The sequence below is a fragment of the Dreissena polymorpha genome, chromosome 1 (genome assembly GCF_020536995.1).
Source record: "Dreissena polymorpha isolate Duluth1 chromosome 1, UMN_Dpol_1.0, whole genome shotgun sequence".
Classification (NCBI taxonomy): domain Eukaryota; kingdom Metazoa; phylum Mollusca; class Bivalvia; order Myida; family Dreissenidae; genus Dreissena; species Dreissena polymorpha.
In genome coordinates, this window is record NC_068355.1 from 7145638 (window position 1) to 7171461 (window position 25824).

The 25824-nt window shown below is 35.9% G+C and overlaps 2 protein-coding genes across 2 annotated transcripts in view; one reads left to right on the top strand and one right to left on the bottom strand.

The window, feature by feature from the left end:
• On the bottom strand, nt 1-9310 carry LOC127869853 (CD2 antigen cytoplasmic tail-binding protein 2 homolog). The gene is made up of 5 exons (XM_052412515.1): nt 9093-9310; nt 6121-6242; nt 4866-4999; nt 4012-4460; nt 1-1923 (listed from the first exon to the last, which is right to left on the bottom strand). Exons 1-5 carry the CDS (start codon nt 9241-9243, stop codon nt 1676-1678), a joined length of 1104 nt encoding a protein of 367 aa, XP_052268475.1. The 5' UTR covers nt 9244-9310; the 3' UTR covers nt 1-1675.
• Nucleotides 9311-13474: 4164 nt separating this feature from the next.
• LOC127869930 (helicase domino-like) overlaps nt 13475-25824 on the top strand; it is a 112602-nt gene continuing 100252 nt past the window's right edge. Inside the window, exons 1-9 of the mRNA XM_052412598.1 lie at nt 13475-13737; nt 14114-14301; nt 14486-14707; nt 16002-16053; nt 17834-17918; nt 18351-18462; nt 21418-21603; nt 24550-24690; nt 24941-25106. Coding sequence (XP_052268558.1) covers nt 14203-14301; nt 14486-14707; nt 16002-16053; nt 17834-17918; nt 18351-18462; nt 21418-21603; nt 24550-24690; nt 24941-25106 — 1063 coding nt within the window. The 5' untranslated portion in view covers nt 13475-13737; nt 14114-14202. The remainder of the gene's footprint in view (nt 13738-14113; nt 14302-14485; nt 14708-16001; nt 16054-17833; nt 17919-18350; nt 18463-21417; nt 21604-24549; nt 24691-24940; nt 25107-25824) is intronic.

A 25824-nucleotide genomic window follows, 5' to 3' on the forward strand; every position in this document is an offset into this window, starting at 1 on the left:
TTTTATAGGAAACATCAGTACTGTATTTGATATTTGACAAGTAACACTATTATCAATAACATATGCAATTCAATTGTACTTATTATTAAATGATGATGTTCAGTAACTAAACATGACAAATGTTGGGTGATAGTGCTTTTTATGATAAAATACAGGTAATGCAAACAAACTCAACAAATTAAAATCATACAAACCTAACAAATTATCTCTAAAAAGCTGCCGTGAAGTATAAAGTTATTATTAATCTATATGTTTAGATGCTTGAAAATATCTGCATCTTTAGTTTTTTTTATCAATGCGTGATGTGATCCAAAATACTTGCTGCTTATAACTATGCAAAAATGTTTAATTAGCCAGTTTCAAAATATACACTCTGTCGTACTTTAAACACAATTCTTACATTTTTAATGATTTCTCTATAATTGACTAATTACGTAGAAATTTGAACTACCTAGGCTAATTGAAATTAAATATTAAATGATACGCAATTTGCTTAATTATCATGAAATAAGCAATATCACGCTTAAATAGTCACAAACATTACACAATCTATTTTTTTACTTTCAGTGTAAATCATGAAACAATTGATCAAAATTGAATGTTCACTTATGATGTGTATTTGAATCTGGTTTCTCAGTATAATATATATGTCAACTCATGGTTATGATGACATGTTGACACATTATTTATCTCATCAAAAACCAAGTCGATCTGAGGAAAGCTGATTGAATATTCATCCATTTCCAAATACAGGTCAGTTCAAGTTGTCACATGACATATAGGGTTGCTGGTCACATCTGTAAGCGCATTTGCTTCTTGTAATAAATGCAGAATTATTTTGGATCCTGTGATTTTGATAGCAGACCAAGTCATTTTCAAGACATTGTTACAATTATTCTCTTTTTTCATTCAATTCATAGCATGCACCGATGAATTTTAATCCAATAAACACAGTTAAACAGTTAACTCTCAATTGAATGTTGCAAGCAACTGGGCCCTAATGTGTATCTTCCAGATGTTCCAAGTCATTTTCAATACATAAAAACAATAATTATCAAATTTATGTCACAGGGCTTTTCACCCTTATATCGACCATTCCCAATCGAATGCAATGAGCTCTAATATGATTAAGAATGCACCACAATGTGTCTTTTAATAGTTCTGCACAATGAAAAGGCCCTGTTTCAAAAACTTAAAAAAACACGGTCTTCCCAAATTTAGCAGTTATCGCGCATGAAATTCCCAATTTGAAAGGCCCCTGCCCTCTTCCCAATTTCCTGATGAAAAGCCCTTTGTCATTTCATGCAACAAATGAAGGATAAGAGTAAAACAGTTTACTCTTAATCATTGTCTTTCCTCTCTAAATCTTCAACCAATATGTTCACTCCTCATTCTATTTATATATCTGTGCTAAATAACCAAATACGGCTGTATAATTTTATTAATTTACATGAAATCATTTGACATACAGCCTCATACTAACAGAAATGTTATGCAACATGTCAAATGTTCCCCAGACAGCCCACTACAAGACCTGCAAAGACTTAAGAACCCATTGCTTTAATATGCACCTGTAGAAATAGACTCCATGACCATTTTGCTCTTTAAATAATTGCATTCACATCTTTATTTCCCTCCTAATTTATTCCATTATTGACTTTGCACATAATCCCTATTAGGTGTACAAATCAAAGTCGATCCTCTTGGAGGAGTAAAACTGACTGCTGGTTCCCACCTTCCTGCAGTAGACACCCCCCTTGAAGAAGCCTTCCTCCTGCCAGTCATTCATCTGGGTGCTAGTGAAGGGGCCATGCACTTCCTCCGAGTCCTTGTCCTCCCATCTGTACTCCCACATAACCTCACCTCTTGGCTCCTCTACAGATGCCTTCACTGCATTCTTACCTTCATCCTTTTCCACCTCAGCTGCAACAGGAATAAACATATTTGAAAAGTTTGGAAGTCTAGCTTTGTACCAACATATCACGAAAAATGTTTGTATCTGGGCTTCAAAAATATGGTTTGTTCAGAAACATGGCTGTCCTTGAGAAGACAGCCTGCTAAAAGTAATTAAGTTATTTGGATTGTCAGGTCCTTTTGTAATACATTTAACTTATTGGTTGGTGTATTGGAGCATTTAAGCTAATTAGAGTATTGACCTGTAACTGTTCTTTTACTGAAATATTTTTTTAGGCTTTCCTTCTTCCATGGAGAGAGACATTATCATAAAACAAGTCACTCTCTCAAATATCATATAGTAGTGACACTACAGATTTCACAAGGCAAATTCTGATCTATGATTATGATAAATTCTAATACCGGTATTTGCAAGCCAAAGAATTCAGTTTTTTTAATTAGATGATTGAAATCCAACTCAATGGATGAGGTGTTTAGAGACTTAACTCTTTCAGTGCTGGAACCTAATTTGCAAACAGTTTGGATCAAGATGAGACGCCACCGAATGTAGCGTCTCATCAGGTTCCAAACTGTTTGCTATTCTGATAGTATTCTTTGAAAAACAAGAGCACCACAGAATGGGTGCCACGCTTGGCTGCAAAAGCATGTCAGATTATTTTTTTAGAGGTCACAGTGACCTTGACCTTTGACCTAGTGACCCAACAAGAGATGTGTTTGTCAAAAACACAATGCCCCCTACTGCGCCACTTTGAAATAAAATTTATATTTATCATTTGGCAGGTATAAACATCATCTCCCTTTAAAGCTTTATTACTTCCCTTGGATTTTGTCCAATCCAACCGGATGGGGGGGGGGGGGGGGGGTCTGTAGACAGTCAAAAATGACCTAGTCAGACATCACTGACAACCAAGGCCTGTGGTTTATCAAAGAGATCATAGCCAGAGTTCATCATGGACATAGGTCCACTGGTATTTAATGAAAACTAGCATTCACAAATTAGAACAGGTAAGAAATGATAATTATATCAAGATATGTGTTCTTCAGAAACACAATGCCCCCTATTGCGCCGCTTTGAAATAGAATTGCTTTTTATCATTTGGCAGGTATTGAAATCATCTCCCTTTTAAAACTTATTACTTCCCTAATCCCTTAAATTTTGTCCAACCGGGAGGAGGGAGGGTCTCACAGTAAATTATGACCATGTCAGACATCCTTGACAACCAAAACCTGTAGTTTAAAAGAGATCATAGCCAAAGTTGATTATGTATCTATGGACATAAGTCCACAGGTATGTAATGAACATCAAAGAAATTATAATTATATCATTTAAAAAATAACTTTGAAAAATCAATCATTTGAGTTATAAATAATCAAAATAATAAATATGTACAGTTACTGTGAAAAGAATTTCAATTCTTGGTAAGGAAATACATAATATGAGATTTATAATTAAATAAATTACTTCCCTTGAAAATAATTGTCTCTAACAAATCTCTATTTTTAGTAGCAAATAATTAAAAGGCACTACCGTGACTGTGATTGACCCCTCGAAATGTGCAGCTCCATGAGATACACATGCATGCCAAATATGTAAAGTGGCTATGTTAAATATTGAATAATTTTCTCCGTTTTTAAAGCATATTACTTCCCTTAATTTTTTATTTTTTACCGTAGACCGTAAAGGATGACCTTGACCTTTTACCACAATGTGTTTGTCAGAAACACAATGCTGCCTACTGCGACACTTTGATTTATTTAACAAAAATATATACCTTGACTTTGTTTTTTTTTACCCTAGACCTTGAAGGATGATGTTCACCTTGAAATTTTACCACTCAAAATGTGCAGCTCCACGAGATACACATGCATGCCAAATATCAAGGTGCTATCTTCAAATTTAAAAAGTTATGGCCAATGTTAAGGTTTTAGCACGACGCCTACGGCGGACAACGAGCTGGCTATGACAATAGCTCGGGTTTTCTCCGAACACAGCCTCGCTAAAAAAACGAAGAAAATGCTAATTTGAGAAATTCAGAAGTTGACATTTTAGCAGATGACAAATTTCCCAGCATGCAAAGGTTTATTAAGTTGTCCTACCTTTCTTCCCATCTTCTTTGTTTGTATCACCATTATTTGCAGCCTCTGAGGCATCGGAAGCAGCATAGTCCTTGCCAATCTTGTCAGTCTCTTTTTTATCAAAATCATCAGCAAACATGTCCAGAGCATCATCATCATCATCCATTTTCTTTTCAAAAACATTCGGCCTCCCATTTCCCGTTTCCATTTTCTTTAACTCATATCTTATTTTTTCATGTGTCATTTCATACACCTCCATATTTCCACTGGATAACACTTTATCAGCAAGTTCTGTAAGGTCTAGAAACTTCTGTCTGTCCTCTTGTGCCTTCAAGTCTTCTGCTGTGTCCCCTGTTTTTTGTTTCTTTGTCTTCCACTTCTGGCTGGCCGACTGTGTCTTTTTATTACCACCAAGTCTCCTTAAGGCTCTGGCAACTGTCTCTCCCTCGTTAATAAATTCCAGCATCTTTCTGAGAATGAGAAAATATTCTGTAGCAAATTTTTTGCTGCAAAAGATTTTTCGAAAACAATTCCTGATCGTGTAGACTGTCTGATTTGCAAACTGTACATACTTAATGTACGTACCAAACCATATATGAATATCTGTAACCTTCTTTGCCTTAGTTGTAATTAGTTCACACAGATATTTATGAAGAATTCATTGACAGGATGCCATGTGATTAATAAAAATTCCTACATAGGTCTTTTCCTAATATTGTTAAGCCCTTAAATGGAACATTGTCAATCAGATAGTGTTGTAAGGTCAATAACATGGGACACCTTTAATGATTATAATATTGGCATGGTTATCCTCACACCACAACAACTACCCATAGTATTTGCATTGACATGATTCCTATTGAATTACATAGTACCTGTATATATTCTGTAAGTCAATACTTTCTTCCTCACTATCTGACTCCTGGTTGTCACCTGTTCCTGTAGAACCTTCAGTTTCTTTGATTTTTTCCCAGTCAATATTATCCATCCATTCATCTTTAATGGCATCCTGAATATCCATGTTCATTGCTTTTAATAGTTGTGATTTGAAATTCAAATATAAAACTTTATGTTGCAAGCCAAATAAATATATTTTAAATACCGGTATCTAAAATAAACATGTATCCAATATATATCAGAAAACATTGATAACCATACAGAAGTTGTTTTTAATTTATTGTATAACACTAGAGAACCATTACTTATTGTTTAGGGGGAAAATGTAAAATGTCATGAAAATTATTACTTTAACTAGTAAACAAAACATCTATCTGCCTTTGAGCACCTTGTGATAGAGTAATAAATGTGTTAAATAACCATGCATCAGAATGAGATTTTTTTGTATGCACAATGTTGAGTTTACATGATCAGACAGGCTAAATATATTTTTCTAAACTGTCCTCATGTTCAGGATTCTTTTGTTAGTTGAGTTACAGAAATAAAGATAACAAGAGCTGTCCCCATATGATGACATATGCCCCCTATAAAAGCTTTGATAGAAGTTATGAGCATTTTTCTAAACCTAAACGCAGATTTCGAAACCTAAATGCGGACCCTAAGTTCAAGGTCAAGGTCACAGGGGTCAAAATTTGTGTGTGTATGGATAGTTCTTGTCCATATACACATGCATACCAAATATGAAGGTTATATCTCAAGGGACATAGAAGTTATGAGCATTTTTCTAAACCTAAACGCAGATTTTGAAACCTAATCGCGGACCCTAAGTTCAACGTCAAGGTTACAGGGGTTAAAATTTGCGTGCGTATGGAAAGGCCTTGTCCATATACACATGCATACCAAATATGAAGGTTATATCTCAAGGGACATAGAAGTTATGAGCATTTTTCGAAACCTAAACACAGATTTCGAAACCTAAAAGCGTACCCTAAGTTCAATGTCAAGGTCACAGGGGTCAAAGTTGTTGTGCATATGGAAAGGCCTTGTCCATATACACATGCATACCAAATATGAGGGTTACATCTCAAGGGACATAGAAGTTATGAGCATTTTTGAAACCCTAACGCCAAGTGTGACGGAAAGACGGACGGATGGTCCGATCACTATATGCCCTCCTTCGGGGGCATTAAAACATACTAAGTATACATGCTACAGTAAACAGTATTCAGTCACCTTGTCTCTGTTGAAGATGTACATGCCATCCTTGTCAAAGTGGCCTTCCTCCATTTCCTCCTTCATGTTGAATGGAGTTATCTTGATGCCTTCATCATTGTCAATTGTTTCATCTTCCTGACCTACAATGCACAGTAATGTACACTGAAACAGTAAAACATCTTGGAAAATGGAATGTTGGTAAAAAAAAAAACAGTTGCTTTTATTAACCAGAGAATGTTTTGAAAAACATGTTTTTTAGCCTGATAAAAAAAAGCTAAACTGATAGCAGTTAAAATTAGAGGTTTGTTGAGCAAGTCTGAATTATTCTGATCAGAACAATTAAACAAAAAAAATAAATCTGAGTCCAAGGCTTTTCAGTTACTATAGTTTGCTTACTTCAATTACTTACTCCTACACCTTTGAACCCCTAGAGATGAACCTTTGTAGAGCATGTCAGCAGTGGTCTTTTTTATGAAGATATGAATTAATCCAATAATGTACCCTCTCAGTCACTATTCTAAAATATCCTTTGATAAGCAAAACAATTTAGGCTATGTAGCACTATTAAATTACTTCAAAAATGAACAATTGTGGAGGGCCAATATGAGCAAAGGTAGAAAACTGTCACTGTATGTCTAAAGGGGGAAAAACCAATGTTGGTCACTATTAGTAGTTTTTGTGCTATAGTATTTTACATTTACATATGGTCACTGTTCTGACTAAAGTAGTCAATGCTATGTGTAATTTGAATTGTTTTATTTGTTTTGTAAATATCCCGGGTATATTATACCGGAAATTTTTGCTGGAGGTCCAGGGGGCCACTAGGACCCCTGGTGGGTGCAGGGCAAAGCCCTTATAAGGGGGGCATGGGGGGCAAAGCCCCCTGAAGCTCCAGAAATTTAGCCAATTAGAAACCTTTTTAAGTAAGTTTTAGTACTTATCATGCTACTTCAAAAGACCATCTTATTTTCTCCATTTTATTTACAATAATGTATTGATTTATAAAGAATGGCATTAAAAACAATATATTACCGGCAATTATGGACCAAATCAGCAGATATGCATCCATACATGTTAATCCTTTTTGTCATAACACTGCAGTATAAGGGAAAGGTCAGTAGATTCACTAAGCCTTTGCGTGTTTTCATAACGCCAAACACTAAATTCAGTTTTTCCAAATGTTTTCTTCAATCAGTATATAGTACAATAGCTGTTTCAATAATGACTTAACTAAAAGACTGTAACGATAAAAATATGGCGTGTTTTATTTCAAATTAATTAAAAATAATACTAATTTGCCAAATTATTCCCAAAATAAATTAATTTTGTTAAAAAGAACTAGAAATGGCGCGGACACGGCCGACACATATCCCCACGCTGCAGCTTTTGACCCAGGGGTCAGATCAAAATTCCAAACAGTGAACTGTCGCACATATGCTCATAGCTACCATGTGTTTAAGTTTCAATATTCTAGTGCTAATAGTGTAGGAGGAGATAGTGGCAAGGACGGACATACGGACAGACAGCGGAGATAACCACATATTCCCCCCGCTCCAATTCAGAGCGTGGGAATAACAATGAAACTTTTAACCAAAATCAGCAGATCTCAATGTTCTCTGTGCTACAAATTTGTTATCCAAAAATCAATATACGTATGCTTTCCATGGGTGTGGTTTGATGTTTTTCATGGCCACATAAATTTTGCGCATTTTTTGTCGGAACAAAGGGTTAACATAAAATACTTGAGGATGGTTTATTTGAAGCTAGAATTATTAAGGTCAGGTTGCGTTATCATAAAAAATCAAAAGTGTGATTACAAATATAGGTTAGATGTGTTGCAAGTGAGAATTCAACACAAGAAAAAAATAGTTCAGCACTGCTACAATTGGTTAATTATAAAAAAATATGTGGAATTTCTAATTATAGCTGTATGGTAATTTCAATTCTGACAGTGTTGTATCGAGGCAGATCTGGTTTATATGAATACATTCCGGATGTTTTTATTGAGTAACATGAACTGGCGTCTGCCATCAATAGGGTGCCTACCCCCCCCCTCCCCCCCACACACACAGAGTCACCTAAATAGTTCTGGCTACCATAACTTTAAAGGGGCCTTTTCACGCTTTGGTAAATTGACAAAATTGAAAAAAAAATGTTTAAGATTCGCAAATTTTAGCTGAAGTTATGATATTTGTGAGGAAACAGTAATACTGAACATTAGCATGCTTTATAAAATCCATTATGTGCATCTTTTGACGATTTAAAAACCTGAAAATTATTAAGCGTTGTAACGCGAAATGATTGAATAATTTGGAGAATTCTGTTGTTGTCGTTGTATTTTTTGATACTATGTGGATTGCATATGTGAGGTAAAAAATACATTGGAAATGGTATAAGAGCGGATGGTCTAGTGGATAGAGCATTAGACTTTTGCTCCATGGCTCCAAGGGTCAGTGGTTCGAGCCCCGTTGAGGGTTACTTTTTTAAAATTCTTTAATTGTATTCTTGTTTTTTTTAATGGAGATTTTTAGACCCAATGTTAACATTTATCAATATAAAGCATTTAATGAAAAACTTCAAAACATGTCAAAGTCTGTGAAAAGGCCCCTTAAAATGTGGCTTTTTATGATTTTTTGACTGGCGGCCGCGCGACTTTCTGTCAATACTATATAAACTGTACGCTAAAGTTTCTTTAGCTAAGACCTAAAATGTACTCAATGGATTTACGAGATTCAGAAAAATGGCTTAGGCGGTGATTCCAATACCGGTTTAACCCGGAACACTTTCACCCATGCGTATATTGTAAAAACACGGAGCTTCAATGGGGGATCGAACCCACGACCTCAATAGTGGTAGTCAGACACTCTAACTACGTCAGTCGCTGAAAAGCTAGCTCAACAGCAAGGCTGTTGCAAGTGACCTTAAATCACTACACGTATGTACTCATAAAAGCTAAGAGAATTCAAGAAGAACTATTAAAATTTAAATACCTTCAATATCTTCATCGTCAAGTCGGTCTTCATTTTCGTCTACTTCCTCGTCGCTGTCGAGTGAATGTTTCTCCTTAAATCTTCTAGATTTTTCTGCCTCACTGACACTAGGCGCAGCCGGCTCTTTAAATTCAACTTTTCTTTTTGACATTTCGATGAATTTGCTGAAATAATTGAAAATCCACCGTCGACAATTGTTTATGTTGTTGTTGTTGTGTTTTGTGTAACAAGCGGAGTTTCTCACGGCACATTTCCGAACAAAGCTGTTCGCGAAGCTCTGCGGACTTGATAGCATTCCTATTTTACTATATATAAAGCTTGAGAAATATGTTACTAATGATTTTGACTTTTGAGATTCAAACATCGGAACAAAGAACTTTAAAAATGCTTTAAATAATAATATATGTTTGCTGATAGATCTTTAATCGGAAGCAGTAGCCAGAGCCTCACTTAAACCATGTATGTATATTATATATTATATTATATTATTATTTATCTTGTATACATACCTGCTTCAACCGTGGGCTCACTGACATGTTTACAAAAATTATATCTGATTCGTTTTCGATGGTTTTTAAACACACACACAACATAATAATTTTGGGTTTAGTTTATAGCTTATAATAATAATTTTACCGTAAATGTTTTCATCCATTGATTGTGATGTCAATCATTATGATCACAAATCATACACATTTTGAATTGACTAAGAACAAAAACAAACAAACGAAGCTAGAACTTAGGCTCGATAGGTCATTGTCGACTCGGGTACTACTTAAATGTACCCCGGGTACTCTTAAGTGTACTTATATGTACCCCTGGTACGGAAAATATACCAACACGTACCGGCCAATTAGACTGTACCCGAGTTTTATTCACGCCAAAAATCTGATGTCGTAAAACGCGCTACGGAATACGAAACAGAATTCACTTTGTAAATATCCTGCGTAAACATCCTTTTTGAAGTATGAGTTTCGATAATATAGAGGTCATTGTACACAATTTTGACATATATATGACCATAATTATTTGGAAAAAAGGCCGACAACGACCAATTTACAGGAGCATCGGAAGCAAATTGACATTGGGACGGCGGAGGGGGTGGGTATGGGAGGGTGTATCAACCTCACGTTGGTGTGGTTCCGGGGGGACCTCCCCCTGATTTGTTTTCAAATTTTAGCATCAAATGGCGCATTCTGGTGCGTTGTTATGCCCGATGCCAGACCTTATACACGTCTAATGCAGGCATATTCTAAACGACAAAAGTTGTGACAGACAGACGATGGAGAAGTGATCTATATATGTCGCAGTTTGTACTTTGTAGCAGGCGACACAACAATAGGGATAATGTTGGTTGAAAGAACGTTTTAGCGTAAGAATTCAGGGGAAGGTTTTAGTATATTTACCGTACCCGGGGTACATTTGAGTATACTTAAGAGTACCCGGAGTACATTTAAGTAGTCCCCGAGCCGACAATGACCAATCGAGCACAACGCTCTTAGTATTGTAAAGGTATGACGATCCCCAATTACGGTACTTAAGTTTCGACGTATCGAAATATTGCAATTGCAAAATGCGTATTTTGCAACATACAAATTTATGTCTTTATTTTTTGATAAGGCAACAACTGGCATTATACTTACATATTATTCAAGCGTTGTGATTTAAAAAAAAGAAGAATCAATGATTACCGGTAATCATTTTGTTTTAATAGCAAATCTAAAACGGAACAGCTGTTTCGGAATGCCTCAGCATGTCCACGAGTGTTGAAAGTAAAGGCTTGTGTTTTCGATTGTGTTTGTTGCAGTGTGAAGGACGCAACAATACATTTCAATACATAGTGGCTGATTTCTTCCGTATCGTTCTGGAGTGCAATAAACGGTTTGAAAATTTTTCGAGTTTTATTGTGTTTATTTGCATTTTATCATAAAATAAATATATTCTAAAACAAAAACATTTGACTGAAGCGTTCTTGGTAAGCTATTTATTAAAAAACTGTGAACAAGTGAATATTTGAAACTTTAATCCATACCAAATGCAATTCATTCTATCCATAAGCGGTCAAACAATTAAATGCTTGCTTCGACTGATCTGGCCGTCTCTATTGCTTTTTGCCCACCGTAAACTTTTTAGCGTTTGGGTTGATGCCTTTAATCTGTTTTAACTAGAGGTCTTTTCTCCTTTGAATTTGAATCTTGAAGATATCATTAATAGCCAAACGCTAAAAAGTTTACGGTGCACCTATTGCACCTCTGAAGGCGATAAAAAATGCTCGTTTAATTTTTTTGCGCCACAATATATTCTATGTGCATTTCCGCTTACGATATCCGAACATTTACGAGCTAACAAGAGATTGGCTTCGGGCAGCTTCGGAAGGCAGACGTAGTTCTCATTAAAACGTCGTTCTTCCGACGCTGCCCGAAGCCAGTCTCGCGTTCGCACGTAAATGTCATATGTTGCCATACCACATCAAATTTCGGCTATTGCAATAAGGAACTCTGATTTTTATGGGTTAAATTTATTTTACGAAATATTCGTTGATTTTGAGTATTTATGTTACTTTGAGCAATGGTGAAACTGGCTGCTGTGTGTGTGTGGGGGGGGGGGAGGGGCGTGTCCCCGGTGTCCTCCGGTATATTTATGTGAAGATATTTCACTTAAGATACATGAACGTGGTCTATTCTTAGATACATGTGTTAATGAATAAAGGACTGAACGTACGAACAAATACATGCACGGTTTAAGTTTTGTTAAGCGCCCAAAACGAGCAGTGTATTTATTTGCACATGTTAACGCTCACAAATAAATTCATTACAGGTTGCTACGCGTATGCATGACCTCATGCACGAGCTTAAAGTGTCACGTGACACTATGGATAGGGCAAGTGACTGAGTGTTCATGATAACAGATAATATCAATTATCTCCCTGTTCAGTTTTGAAATAACGCTTTATCAAAACGGAACCATACGCTTAATATATAGTTGAAGAATAATATATTATCAATTTCAAGTTTTCATTTTAAATGTAATGCAAAATGTGTTTTTAACCCCAGTCAACTAGACTATCCTTCATTTATTGTTCCAACTCTATATTTTTATATTGACATTTTTCTATATCTTTGCTTGCAATGTAATACAAATATATAGATCTGTAGTATGTAACAAATATTGATTCCTGCAATAATACTTAAATGACACAATGAATAATAAATTGACCAAGATACGCCCTTGGGTTTTCAATCAAACTGCAACTTTATATAGATGAGCAAAATCTTCCTCGAATACCAATCGCATACATTAATTGCTAAGTTTATAAAGATTGTCACTCACGAAATTCATATAACTACTTGTAGTTTAGAATGTAAATAAAACAATGGCTGTTTGTAAAACATGCATGCCCCCCATATGGGCTTTCAGTTGTAGTGGCAGCCATTGTGTGAATACGTTTTTTGTTACTGTGAATTGACCTTTGACCTAGTGATTTGAAAATCAATAGGGGTCTTCTGTCAGTCATGATCAATGTACCTATGAAGGTTCTTGATCATCTATAGGCCTAATTATTCTTGAGTTATCATCAGGAAATTTTACTGTGTCGAATCACCGTGACCTTGACCTTTGACCTGAACATCAATAGGGGTCATCTGCCAGTCATGATCAATATACCTATGAAGTTTGATGATCCTAGGCGTAAGCGTTCTTGAGTTATCATCCGGAAACCATTTTACTGTTTCGAATCACCGTGACCTTGACCTTTGACCTAGTGACCTGAAAATCAATAGGGGTCATTTACCAGTCATGATCAATGTACCTATGAAGTTTCATGTTCCTAGGCGTAAGCGTTCTTGAGTTATCATCCGGAAACCATATTTCTGTTTTGAGTCACCGTGACCTTGACCTAGTGACCTGAAAATCAATAGGGGTCATCTGCGAGTCATGATCAATGTACCGATGAAGTTTCATGATCCTAGGCGTAAGCGTTCTTGAGTTATCATCAGGAAACCATTTTACTATTTCGAGTCACTGTGACCTTGACCTTTGACCTAGTGACCTCAAACTCAATAGGGGTTATATGCCAGTCATGATCAATGTACCAATGAAGTTTCATGATCCTAGGCCTAAGCGTTCTTGAGTTATCATTCGGAAACCATCTGGTGGACGGACGGACGGACCGACCTACCGACATGTGCAAAACAATATACCCTCTCTTCTTCGAAGGGGGGGGGGGCATAATAATAAATATGAAAACAATAAGACTGTTTCCATTAACATCAAACGCCCAGATATTGATTGTATCAGTCGACCTCCGCGCGGCAAATGCCAACGCCACGCGGCTTTAGAGTACTATGTTGTGCGATCATGTGAGAAACCTGCGCATGCGCTTTACATGCAAATTCTTTTGTGTGAGCAGTACGCGAACGATCTGTGTCTGTAAATTGGGTTTCATATCTTTGAAAAATACCACGTCATTTGAATGCCTGGATGGGAACGTGTTTTTCTTAAGCGTAATTAGTATATGATCTTGACAGATATTGATTTTTTAAAAGGAGATGTCAAATAAATATCTCAGCATCAGTGAAAATATCGTTGGCTAATTTTTTCTTAAAACCAAAATGGCGCTTATAGTCGCGAGACCAAAATGTGTCAGGTAAAATAATAATATTTGTGCACGAATAGTTATTGTCATGACGTATAAAATGTTTATCTTAGACAATGATTAATTTAGAAAATTTCGACAAGCACTTTTCTTGAAATTTAATTATTTATTTCATTTTCTCTTAAGCTAAATTCAAGTTTCTTTCTGCAATTGAACTTAAAAGAAAGCTTTTGATTTCGCAATAAAAAGTTTAAAATTACGATAATTATTAATGCGTTCAATGCGTCAGAGCTTTGAATGTGTTTCCTGTACCAGTTATAGATTGCTAGTACATTCATTCACCCTTTTGCAAATGACATTGGTTTAAATATTTGCTTTGAGTCATACAAACTAATTTGACACTGCTTCACTTGTTGTTTTTTTCTAGATGAGTTAGCTTTCATCTGGTCACCATTCTGGCAATTGAGACAGGCTGGCCAGTGTGGTGTGGTACCAGTACATATATAATCAGCTACTATGGCCAGTCTCACAGGAGCTTTCTCTCGAAAGCGGGTAAAGCTAGAAGTTGTTCCGCCTGCTGATGAAGAAATTTCTTCAAAGCGACAGCTGATTTTGGTAAGACCAGGATAAAATTCTATTGTAAAAGTGAACATTTTGCTTGACTACACCTTTGAGCTTTGCAGGTTTTTTCCTAAAAAATGTAAACAATATTTTGTTTTTGACAAGGGTTAAGCGCTCTCTGTCCCATATGATCAGTAAAAAATAATATAATATTGTATTTAAAAATTTCCTTTGGCAGGATGAACAATATGCAAAAATACTGGAAGTTAAGGAGGCCTACTATGACCACCTGACTGAAAGCTTTTTCCTGCAACATGGCGGCCAGATGATGGATTATGAGGGTTGGCGCAAAAAGCAGACACCTGAGCTGGTTGCTTATCTAAAGGCTGGTCTTCTGGACAGTGATGATGAGGATGAAAACCCCTTGAAATACCTCAAGGATCTTAAGTCCAGTGAAGAGGTAGGTGGCACTTATTTTGGTTTTGAAAGAAACAGAACTTTTGGGTTTGAGCTCATTTTTGTCCCCTACCGGCGAAACGGGACTGGACTTTTCACTTATGGTTTTCGCTGCTGTGTGTCAGTCTGTCTGTCAGTCCGTCACACTTTTCTGGATCCTGCAATAACTTAAAAAGTTCTTCATATTTTTATGCCCCCCCCCCCCCACCCCCTCGAAGAAGAGGGGTATATTGTTTTGCACGTCGGTCTGTCCGTCCACCAGACTCAAGAACGCTTAGGCCTAGGATCATGAAACTTCATAGGTACATTGATCGTGGCGGGCAGATGACCCCTATTGATTTTGAGGTCACTAGGTCAAGGTCACAGTGACTAAATAGTAAAATGGTTTCCGGATGGTAACTCAAGAATGCTTAAGCCAAGGATCATGAAACTTCATAGGTACATTGATCATGACTGGCAGATGACCCCTATTTATTTTCAGGTCACTAGGTCTAAGGTCAAGGTCACAGTGTCTCGAAATTGTTAAATGGTTTCTGGATGATAACTCAACAATACTTACACCTAGGATCATGAAACTACATAGGTACATTGATCATGACTGGCAGATGACCCCTATTGGTTTTCAGGTCAAAGGTCAAGGCCACAGTGACCAAACAGTTAAATGGTTTCCGGATGATAACTCACGAATGCTTACGCCTAGGATCATGAAACTTCATAGGTACATTGATCCTGACTTGCAGATGACCCCTATTGATTTTCAGATCACTAGGTCAAAGGTCAAGGTCACAGTGACTCAAAATAGTAAAATGCTTTCCGGATGATAACTCAAGTATGCTTAGCCTTGGATCATGAAACTTCAAAGGTACATTGATCATGACTGGCAGATGACAACGATTGACCCCTATTGAATTTCAGGGCACTAGGTCAAAGGTCAAAGTCACAGTGACAAAAAACGTATTCACACAATGGTTGCCACTACAACTGACAGCCCATATGGGGGGCATGCATGTTTTACAAACAGCCCTTGTTTCATGAAACTTGAAACATGGACAGATGGCAATATGGAGATTATGCACTTCAATTCATTTTGTTCCTATGTCACAAATTGTGGTTGCTATGGAAACACATGTAAAAAAATTACTGTCTATGGTGGAGTTGCACCAGTAGGGGACCATATTGCTTGGCAATCTCTTGTTTATCTTGGTTGCATGTTAATACACATTTCATAAGTCCTAATGAACCGTTTTAATTAAGAAGTTATTTTATTGACTTAATAATGCTTCTTGTATGATTAATAGGTGAAAACTGAGCCTTCCTCCTTCAGCACATCACAGGCAGGTCAAGAAGATGGTAAGTAATTCTGCAACTGTATTAACCTGTCAAGTCAACAGTTTATTAAAGAAAAGGAATCTACGATAACAATAAAGTAAAACCTATGAAATAAGTTGCCGATCAAAAGATATTTGCTAAAAAAAATCAGCCTAAAATAACTGAATTTTCTTTAAAAAATCTTTTCTGCTTAAAAACACAAAGATAATTTTTCATGATCAGGCTTACAGTTAGATATTGCTGTTCCTGAACATCCACTAGCGTGCAACACTGGTTTCCATAGTGTTGAAAATATTACTGAGTTGCACAAGTCAGGTATTTACATATATTGTCTGGTGTGCTGTATAGGTGGTACAGTGTAGTTTTCCTTGCATTATAGACGTTGTTGCCCTTGCTTGTAAAATATTTTTTGTGAAACATAATCTGTTTTGCATGCTATGACGAAGTAGCCTAGCAAGATAAATATTGACCTCTGATTGATTGTTATGCCCCCGTATCGAATGATAGGGGGTATATTGTTTTTGGCCTGTCTGTCATTCTGTCCCAAAAGTTTAACCTTGGTTAAAGTTTTGCGATAACTTTTGAAATATTGAAAATATAGCAACTTGATATTTGGCATGCATGTGTATCTCATGGAGTTGCACTTTTTGAGTCCTTCAAGGTCAACGGTTAAAAAAAAAACAAAGCGGCCCAATAGGGGGCATTGTGTTACACTAACACATCTCTTGTTTGTTATACATTTGAATGCACTTTCCAGGGGTGTACATTTGCAAATTTTGTTTGAGGACCTAAACTATTTGTCGTTATTAACATCGTGTTTTGCCTGAATTATTTTGGCTTCAAGTATTGTGCTGTATCATGTTTGAAACTATTTGATGTTTAAATGAATGACACTTAATCAGATTATTGTTGTTAAATAAAAATACATGTATGTGCTGGTATTTTAAGCTCTCCTTAGCACAATGTGCTCATGGTGAGCTTTTGTGAGTGCTTTTAGTCCTTCATGTGTCGTCAACCTTTTCCTTGTTTACACTGTAGAGGCTAGATTTATTTCCAATCTTCATGTAATACCTTGGTCAGAAGATTTGTCCCCATGATATCTTGGACATATTTGAAAATGGTTCTGTTGGTTGAAAAACATGGCCATTAGTGTGGGGGGGATTTTCATTATATGGCTTTATTAAAACCTTTAAAAAAAAACTAAAGCCAACAATTTTTTCCTGATCTTCATGAGACTATGTCAGAAGATTGTCCCAATGATATCTTGGACTAGTTTCAAAAATGGTTCTACTTGAGTGAAAAAATGGCTGCTAGGGGTGGGGCATTTTTACGTATATTGTTATAGTAAACCTTGTAAACACTCTAAGTCACACATTTGTAGTCCAGTCTTTATTTAACTTGGTCCGATTAAAAAAAATATCTTGGATTAGTTTGAAAATGGTTCCGTTCTGTTGAAGATCATAGTCACCAGATTTCATGCATTTTCCTTGTAAAGTCGAATTTTGTTAACACTCATGTACATAAAAGTCACATGTATTGTTACATCTTCATGAAACTTGGTCACTACATTTATTCTGATATATTTCTCTGCACAGAACAGGTCAGTTCCTTTGTATATCTTTGTTCCTTTGTTTGAGCGACTCTGTGCCTTTCAGGCCCTCTTGTTATAATAATATTTATACACAAACACCAGATGACTGCGATATAGGTGTTTGTTATCTTTTTGATGTGTATGAATGAAACTAAATTATGCAGTGTACGTTATATATTTGTTATAGCTATTATTTTCCCTCCTATGCAGGCACTACTTTGTCTCCGCCTGGGATTCATAGATCATACTCGGACTCTCGAATGGGTTTCTTGTCCATCAAGTCAACTTCACAAAGGTATTTATGGTTGTGATTTCTCTTAAAGCAAGCTTTAGCATTTGGAATGTCACTTGAAATTTTAGGTAAATTGACATTCTATTAGACAATAAATAGTGATTTTTTAGTTTGGCGTTTTCGGAGAAAACCCGAGGTATTGTCATAGCCAGCTCGTCGTGTCGTCCGCTATCGGTGTCATGCTAAAACCTTAACATTGGCTCTAAAATTAAAGTGCTTCCACCTACAACTTTGAAACTTCATATGTAGATGCACCTTGAGTTCTACACACCACACCCATTTTGGGGTCACTAGGTCAAGGTCATAAGACCTCTTTAAAAAAAGAAAAACAATTCTGACAAGCTTTCATTTATTCAAAACTGCACCCGCAGCCGAGCGATGGCACCCGTGTTGCGGTGCTTTTGTTAAATGTAAGGATTTGCTCTATTAATTCAGTTCCAGTACAAAGAAGTCTATCTCCCCTGTAAGCCTGAAACAACACAGCTATGATGGCACAGTTATTAAAGGAATTTCATCACAAGAAGCCATTGTAGAAAGAGCCAAACAGGCAAGTTCCAACTAATATTAAAATGTGAAACAAGAAACTGCTTCAAGAAAGTACATGTAATTTTTTCTTTTTTTCTTTTTCATACATGTAATTTTTAATGCTAAACATAAAGTAGTTGCTTTAAAAGTAGGGATGGCATCGAATACCAATATCGGTATTCGAATGTTCGCAAATTCATTCAATCGAATATTCGCATAAAACGGCTGGATTGATTTTACCTTGTTATGTATTAATTCCAATGGTTTGTAAGTTATATCCTTTTGCTAAATACGAGGCTGTTTATTAACGTTGCTATCGAATAATTGTATCGCTGTCGACTAAGGGTATCACGTTTACAGATTTTTCTAAACGTTGAAACGAAATTAAATAAACAAAACGATACCGTTCAAACGGTATCCATACGTTCGTTTTAAAAGCATCAGTGCCATCACATTTCCAAACTGAAAGTAGTGATTATTTCCGGAAGTTATATTTAGTTCATAACCCAATTGCACAATGACGTGATATTAAAACCAACTGTTCTCGTCGTTTTCTAACCATTGGGTTACGCGTTTTCTACTTACATGCCGTAATATTTTGTAACAAAGATGAATTAATATTTAACCCACATTTCTTCAATAAGAGTACACCGGTGTTAATTGTTTTTATTGTTTTTACTTAACAAGATGTACATCAAAACGAGTATTTGTTCATTAAATTAAAAATGAATGCCGATGAATAAACTGCGGGAAATTTTCCTCATGCACTTTATGCCGACGCGCGTTGAATGTTCAAGACGATAAGGGGCATGATCATGCATGAAATAGCGGGAAACTTTTCCAGAGCACTTCGTGCCGATGCGGGTTAAATATTCAAGACGTCTAGGTCGTACAGGTATATTGTTATGTCTATGGTACTGTGAATAAGGGCCATCTGGCGCACGTGATACAAATACGAGTCTTTTTCAGCAGCTTTTAATGAGTTTTGCAACATCGTAATGTAATGAATTAAATGAATTCTGTTGACATTGCCTGTCGTTTAGACGTTTATTGTTTTTTTTGTAAACGTGTTTGAGCAAAACACGAAACGCCATCATTTAAACGTTTAAACGTGATACCCTTACTGTCGACTAATTCTATGACCGATACTGTGATCGGGCACAAATAGAATGAAAAACATCGTGTCATAGAATTTTATTTTTTAATGATTCCACAGATTTGTAGCAAACCGCGCATATGTAAAACTAAGTTTACACACATTACACGTTGCGGTCTTCTTATACACAGACCGTGTAAAGTATTCCATACTGCAGAAGGGGCTGGTGGCATTTTCAGATTTGAATTATGATTCCTTGATGATTGTTTAATTTATATCATCTGTTACTTTTGAGTAATTCACATATTTAAATGTCTGTTCAAACTGTGATCACAAAAACTAAATTATTATTCGCAAGTAAATTGAAGCCCTTAATTGGTACCTTATTGACAAACAACAGTTCGGACCCTTTCTTATAACTGTTAGTATATTGCATTGCGCGATTTGAGTAATTCACACATTTTAATGGCTGTACATACTGTGATCACAAAACTTAATTATTATTCGCCAGTCAATTGAAACCGTATATTGGCACCCCATTGGCAAACAACAGTCGGGGCCTTTCTTAGAGCCTGTATATTGCATTGCGCAATCAACACTGATACAAGCCGCGTTATCAGTTTGACACGAAGAACGTCAGGTCAAACATGTAACTCCCAAGTGATTTCGGTTGCTTTTTAGTAAGCGGTTCGCAGTTCATTAAATATTGGTGAAATTACGTTTGGAAAAAAATGCGAATATCATTTTTATTATTCGAATGCTGACCATTCAATCGAATATTCGATTATTCGAATAATTTCCCTATTTAAAAGTACCTGTTAAATGTTTCACTTGTTCCAATACCCAAATGCTATTGGTTGTTGACATATGGTCTGACAGCAACCATTTACTTGTGGTTATATTAATATCATCACTTTAGTTCCAAGCTGTGTGATAAACTTGCAGCTTTCAATAGTGTATGAAATAGTTTTTCATACAATTTAGCTTTGATCATTTATTGGGAATACAATCATTAAATTGTGTCTACTTCTGTATGTATGTTCAGAGCTCCAGATAAGGGTCGTATTTTCGTAATTAGGAATTTTTTTGAAGTCCGTTACGTATTTATTTTAAAATCTTGTGGTTCGTTTCGATTTTTATTTAGTTCTTTTCGCGTATTAAAGATCTTTTCGGTGCTTATATAGAATGGTTATCGGGTTTGTTTAAAAAAGCACATTTTTTCCAATAAAAGCGGCTTGTACAGTCTATCTGTCAAAAAACATTGGCGGCGCCCAGAGAGCCTCCTAAAAACTGCAAAGCATGCAAAAACATGCTTTTAACATATTGTACGCAAAGCGAGCCGAAGTTGAATGTTAAGAAAGACTATAGAAAAGATCTTATACGATGTTGTATGTTCAGTTGCCGGCATAGTCGGAAAAGCTAAAAAAAAACGCGACACAACGGGTCCAAACTTAAACAAAAAAACATTGAACGAGTGGAAGGGACAATGCCGTGGCTAATCTTTGAAAAGATTAAAGGAGAGACCTGTTTTAATTGTGAAATATGTAAAAATTCATCGAAGGCATGCAATCTAAGCACAGTTTGGGCATATTAAGGTATTTGAAAAATAAAATTGTATAATACTGGATAGACACTGTTGAACTCGTATAAATAAAGTTGCTAGTATGTTTATTTGGATTTTTTGCATGAAAATAACCATTATTATTTATTTTTAGGTCATTTAGAAAAGTTAAGAATTATTTTCCAAAACTTAGTAGTAACGTTAAGAATAAAATTTCAGATTTAATTCTGGTAGTAACGTTAAGAATTTCACAAAACCTATTCTGGAGCTCTGATGTTTAATAGTACATGAACAAATTGTATACTTGTAACATTGAACAGGAGGCCCAGGTAATGAGCCGCATAGCAGAATTGCGTAAGGAAGGTCTCTGGTCATCCCGAAGGCTGCCCAAGGTCCAAGAGCCTCCACGACCCAAGGCACACTGGGACTATCTGCTGGAAGAGATGCAGTGGCTAGCTGCTGATTTTCATCAGGAGCGCAAGTGGAAGAAGATTTGCGCTAGAAAGGTAAGAGAAACACTGAAATTGGCGCTGTTAGTTTACATGTAAAAGTAATAGTTGTTCAGTTTGGATGTAGAGGTCGAGTTAATATTATTTATGATGTCTTATAAACTGTGCCCTTCAGCTCACTTTCCGTGCTCATGGGTAGCTTTTGTAAGCATCGTTTGTTTGTCATGCATCATTAACATTGTGAATGTATCAGTGGCCATGTCTTCTTAAAACTTAGAATATTTTTACCTATGATCTGTTTGCTGAGCTCAAAACATGTGAAGTCAAAACCAAGGTTACCTTGACAACAAAGTAAAGTCTTTAATGCTTCCAAAGAACATTTTTTCCACATTCCAGGGCTCAAATTTAACTTTTTTTTCTACTTGCAAAACATTACAAGCAGCTTTAATACCAACTTGCAAAATCAAAAACATTCTCGCTAATTTTGCTGAAAACATAATTTAATATCGTTTTTTTTATTCAACAGTTAACTTTGCTTTATCTTTCGTATTGTTATTTGCGTCTGTGGGCAAACAGAAACTAGTTATTTTTCGCTTCGACGCCATGTCTGTTCAAGTTCAATGAACACGTGTGAATTAGTCGACTGTTTCACGTTCTTTGTACCAATACCATCCTCGTATCTGTACTATAAGTATACCAGTCTACATACAAGGTGCGCTCTTCCGCATAAGGGTATAAGGACGTTTTATGAGCTACGGTTTAGCATTCAGGACGTCAAACGCATTTAGCAATATTACTGTGTTGTTTTTTTCACTATTTCTTTACTCGCAAAAAATTACTAGTGGCTTAAAACTTAACTCGCAATCGGTTTTTTCACTTGCATTTTGCGAGTGTTAATTTTGAGCCCTGCATTCATTTGAAAACTTAGTCAAAATATGCGTCTCAATTATATCATGTTTAGTTTGGAAACTTTTCTGGTTGGTTGAAAAATATGTGTGCCAGGGAGAGGGGGCGAAATAGGACATTTCCAAGTATGTCCCAAGTTGTGGAAACTGGGTCATATGGTTTAACATTTTGGTAAACTTGCAATTAGAATTAGAAACTCAAGAGGTCACATTTATGAAATCATAGTGAAACTTTGTGCATACTAGTGCTGCAACAATACGCCAAAAACCCGTATTGCAATATATCGCAATATATTGCTTACTTGTACCTGAATTATAACTCGCCAAATACCCGATAATCCCGTATATTCCAGTTTTTAAGCAAATTCTGGTAAATGTGTACTGTAAAAATGCTCAAGAATAACAAAAAACACAAACATGCACCAATTTTCTTAAATATCAAATACATTTTTGCATTTGTTACTATTTAAAGATGTGATGAAATAACTTCCAATCGGGCGTTTTTTTCCCCACTGAACACGCGTAAATAGCCTGACGTGATGTTCCTGTTTTATACAACACAAATACACCCACACTGCACGCGAAGTTCTACATGTCTGTATAATTTTCGCGCGCTTTTTATTGAGAAAAAGAATAAAGCACTTTTTTTATTGTCGCGTTAGCATTACATTTCGGAAGCGTGTTTCCGAAATTCGGATTACAAATTTAATAATGCTCATTTCAGAATCGAACGAAACATTTAGTTGTGTGTAATTAATTCAACGATAATTCGTTTAAAAGCATAGAAGAATGCTCCCATGTAACAACGCTACTCAGTCTCTGTATAATAGACTTTTTAGAATGCCATTTTTACGTTACAATTTATTTTTACAAAATACCGCTTTGTTTTGTTTACCTTGATCTCATTATTTTGGATGGCTTTTCTGAACAAAATGTAGATGCATGTTTGTAAAATTTTCGTACCGGTATGACGAAAATCGTATCGCAATACAATATGCGGATTGCGTATTGCGATATATACCGATATACCGGTATATTGTTGCAGCACTAGTGCATACATTTGTCTCGAGGATATCATTTTAGTACGATACATGTCACTTGGTTTTACAAAGGCCTTGCTAAAAATGGTAAAGCCCTTCTCTATAGAGAAGATAAGTCTGGTAAAGTCGGGCACTAGTCTGACAAGCATCAGGTCAGGTATTAAAAACTATGCTCTAATGAATGATAATTCAGTGTTTGTAAGTGTTTTGGCTTGGTTCTATGAAGGATGACAAGTCATGGAACATTGGCAATGTTTACTTGCGGTTTGTGATGCCATCTAAGGAACCTTCCATATGTCCAAGAATTAAAATAATTGAACTTTCTGTGATGAGACGATGACGAGGCTGATTAAAAATTGGTCTTTCTTGTGGAAACAGTTTTTGTCTCCTAGAGATACTATCAGTTTCTAGTTTTGATGCCACATGAGGCATTTGTCTGAGAAAGTTATATCAATGATCTATATTGGTTGATAGAAAGTTAACCTGTGATGCCTTTGCACTCTTGTATGCTGTTTGAGTTGCAGATTTTTTTTTTTACAATGTGCTATATTGTCTTTTTTTCAAATAAATATGTAACTTTTGTAATCATAATAAAAAATGAACCATTAATTCTTTAAGTCATTTTAGCCACTGCACTCTTGTATACAGTTGACATTGCTGCATACTTTTCATTTGTGGCTTAAAGCATTGAACATTTTTCAGTCCCCAACAATGTGCTATACTGGCCATGTGTTGTCAATGAAAAATGTAACACCTCAGCTCATTAATCTGTAAAATAATAATACATTTCATCTTACATGAACCTTTAGGCACTGCACACTTGTGTATACAGTTAAATGTACGCACATATTTTTATGTGGCAATATGCAATTTTCATATTTCAGTCCCCAGTGCCTGTGTAATCGTTGGTGTTGTCAGTTGAAAATTGGAACAGTATTTTATTTGTGTATGCTTTGCTATGATTTTCGCTACTTTGTTACACATGTATGTTAATGAATTAAAAACAAATAACTGTTCAAAGTACATCTGCTAATTATGCGTCTTCTTTTCCTGAACAGATTGCCAAGATGGTACAGAAATATTTCCAAGATATTGAACAGAAAGAGCAGAAGGCAGAGAAAGAGGAAGGTATGCGGTTGAAGCGCATCGCCTCAAACATGGCCAAGATGATCAAAGAGTTCTGGACCAATATTGAAAAGGTATATTTACAAGCCTGATAGTTACAGTAGGTATTATTATTGGCCTTGTATTACATTTCTATTTAATTCATGATATAAATTAGCTGGCTTTTTGGTTAAAAAGGGTTCAATGTGCATTCATTGATTAATAGAAATTATAAAGCTTTGTTGGTTTGGATAATGACCATTCCATTTGACAATTGAATTCCTATCTTTATTGAATTTCAAAATGAACCATTGCAAAATAACAATTCAAGTTTCAACAATTCAGGTTGTGCAATACAAACAAAACAGTCGCCTGGATGAGAAAAGGAAGAAGGCTATGGATGTGCACCTTAACTTCATTGTGAACCAGACCGAGCAGTACTCTACATGGCTGACTGAGGGTCTCACCAACAGCTCCAATACCACACCTGACCCTTCCGTGGTGGGAGATGGTAATATAGGAGAATGCTTATCTCAAAACTGTATAAAATAGTAAATGTGTGGGTTCTTCAGGTATCTTACAGTCATGAAATAATAGACTTATTTATAAATATTAGAGGGCAGTATAAAGGGCTCTCAGAAACACTTAAGCATATTTGTTCGCATACATTAGAACAAATGGTGATATCGGAAACCAATTTTGAGAGTCCCCGGGATGTACTTTTTTAGATAAATGTTGTTTTTTTAAGTCAATACATTAACAAATAATACATGTAAAGCAGCCTCCTATTTAAATTCAAGCAAACACGTTTATTTCCTCACATCTATTTGAAATCTAATGAATCCAATGCAGTAACATGTCCTTAGTTTTCTCACTTTACGTCCTCTAGTCCATGGAACTTATTCATTGATGCTGTATCTGACAGTATTTGGGAAAAAACGTCGATTTTTGCAATTGGGAAGCAGCCGAATATCGGCTGTAATTTTGGGCAAAAAAAAGGAAGCATTTGCACTCAATTTGGCAGTTGTAACTAACGGCTTGAGGCATAGGCTAAATGATGTCATCTGGTCACAGTGTTAGAATTGTCATTCTTTATTTAAATGCATTTTTTGCTGAATTTTGAGGACATGAAATATTCAATGGGAGTCCTTTCCTTTTGAACTTCTTTTTCCAAGTAAGGAGACCAAGGACTAGTGTTTTTATATCCTAGTGACACCCCTGATATTGTT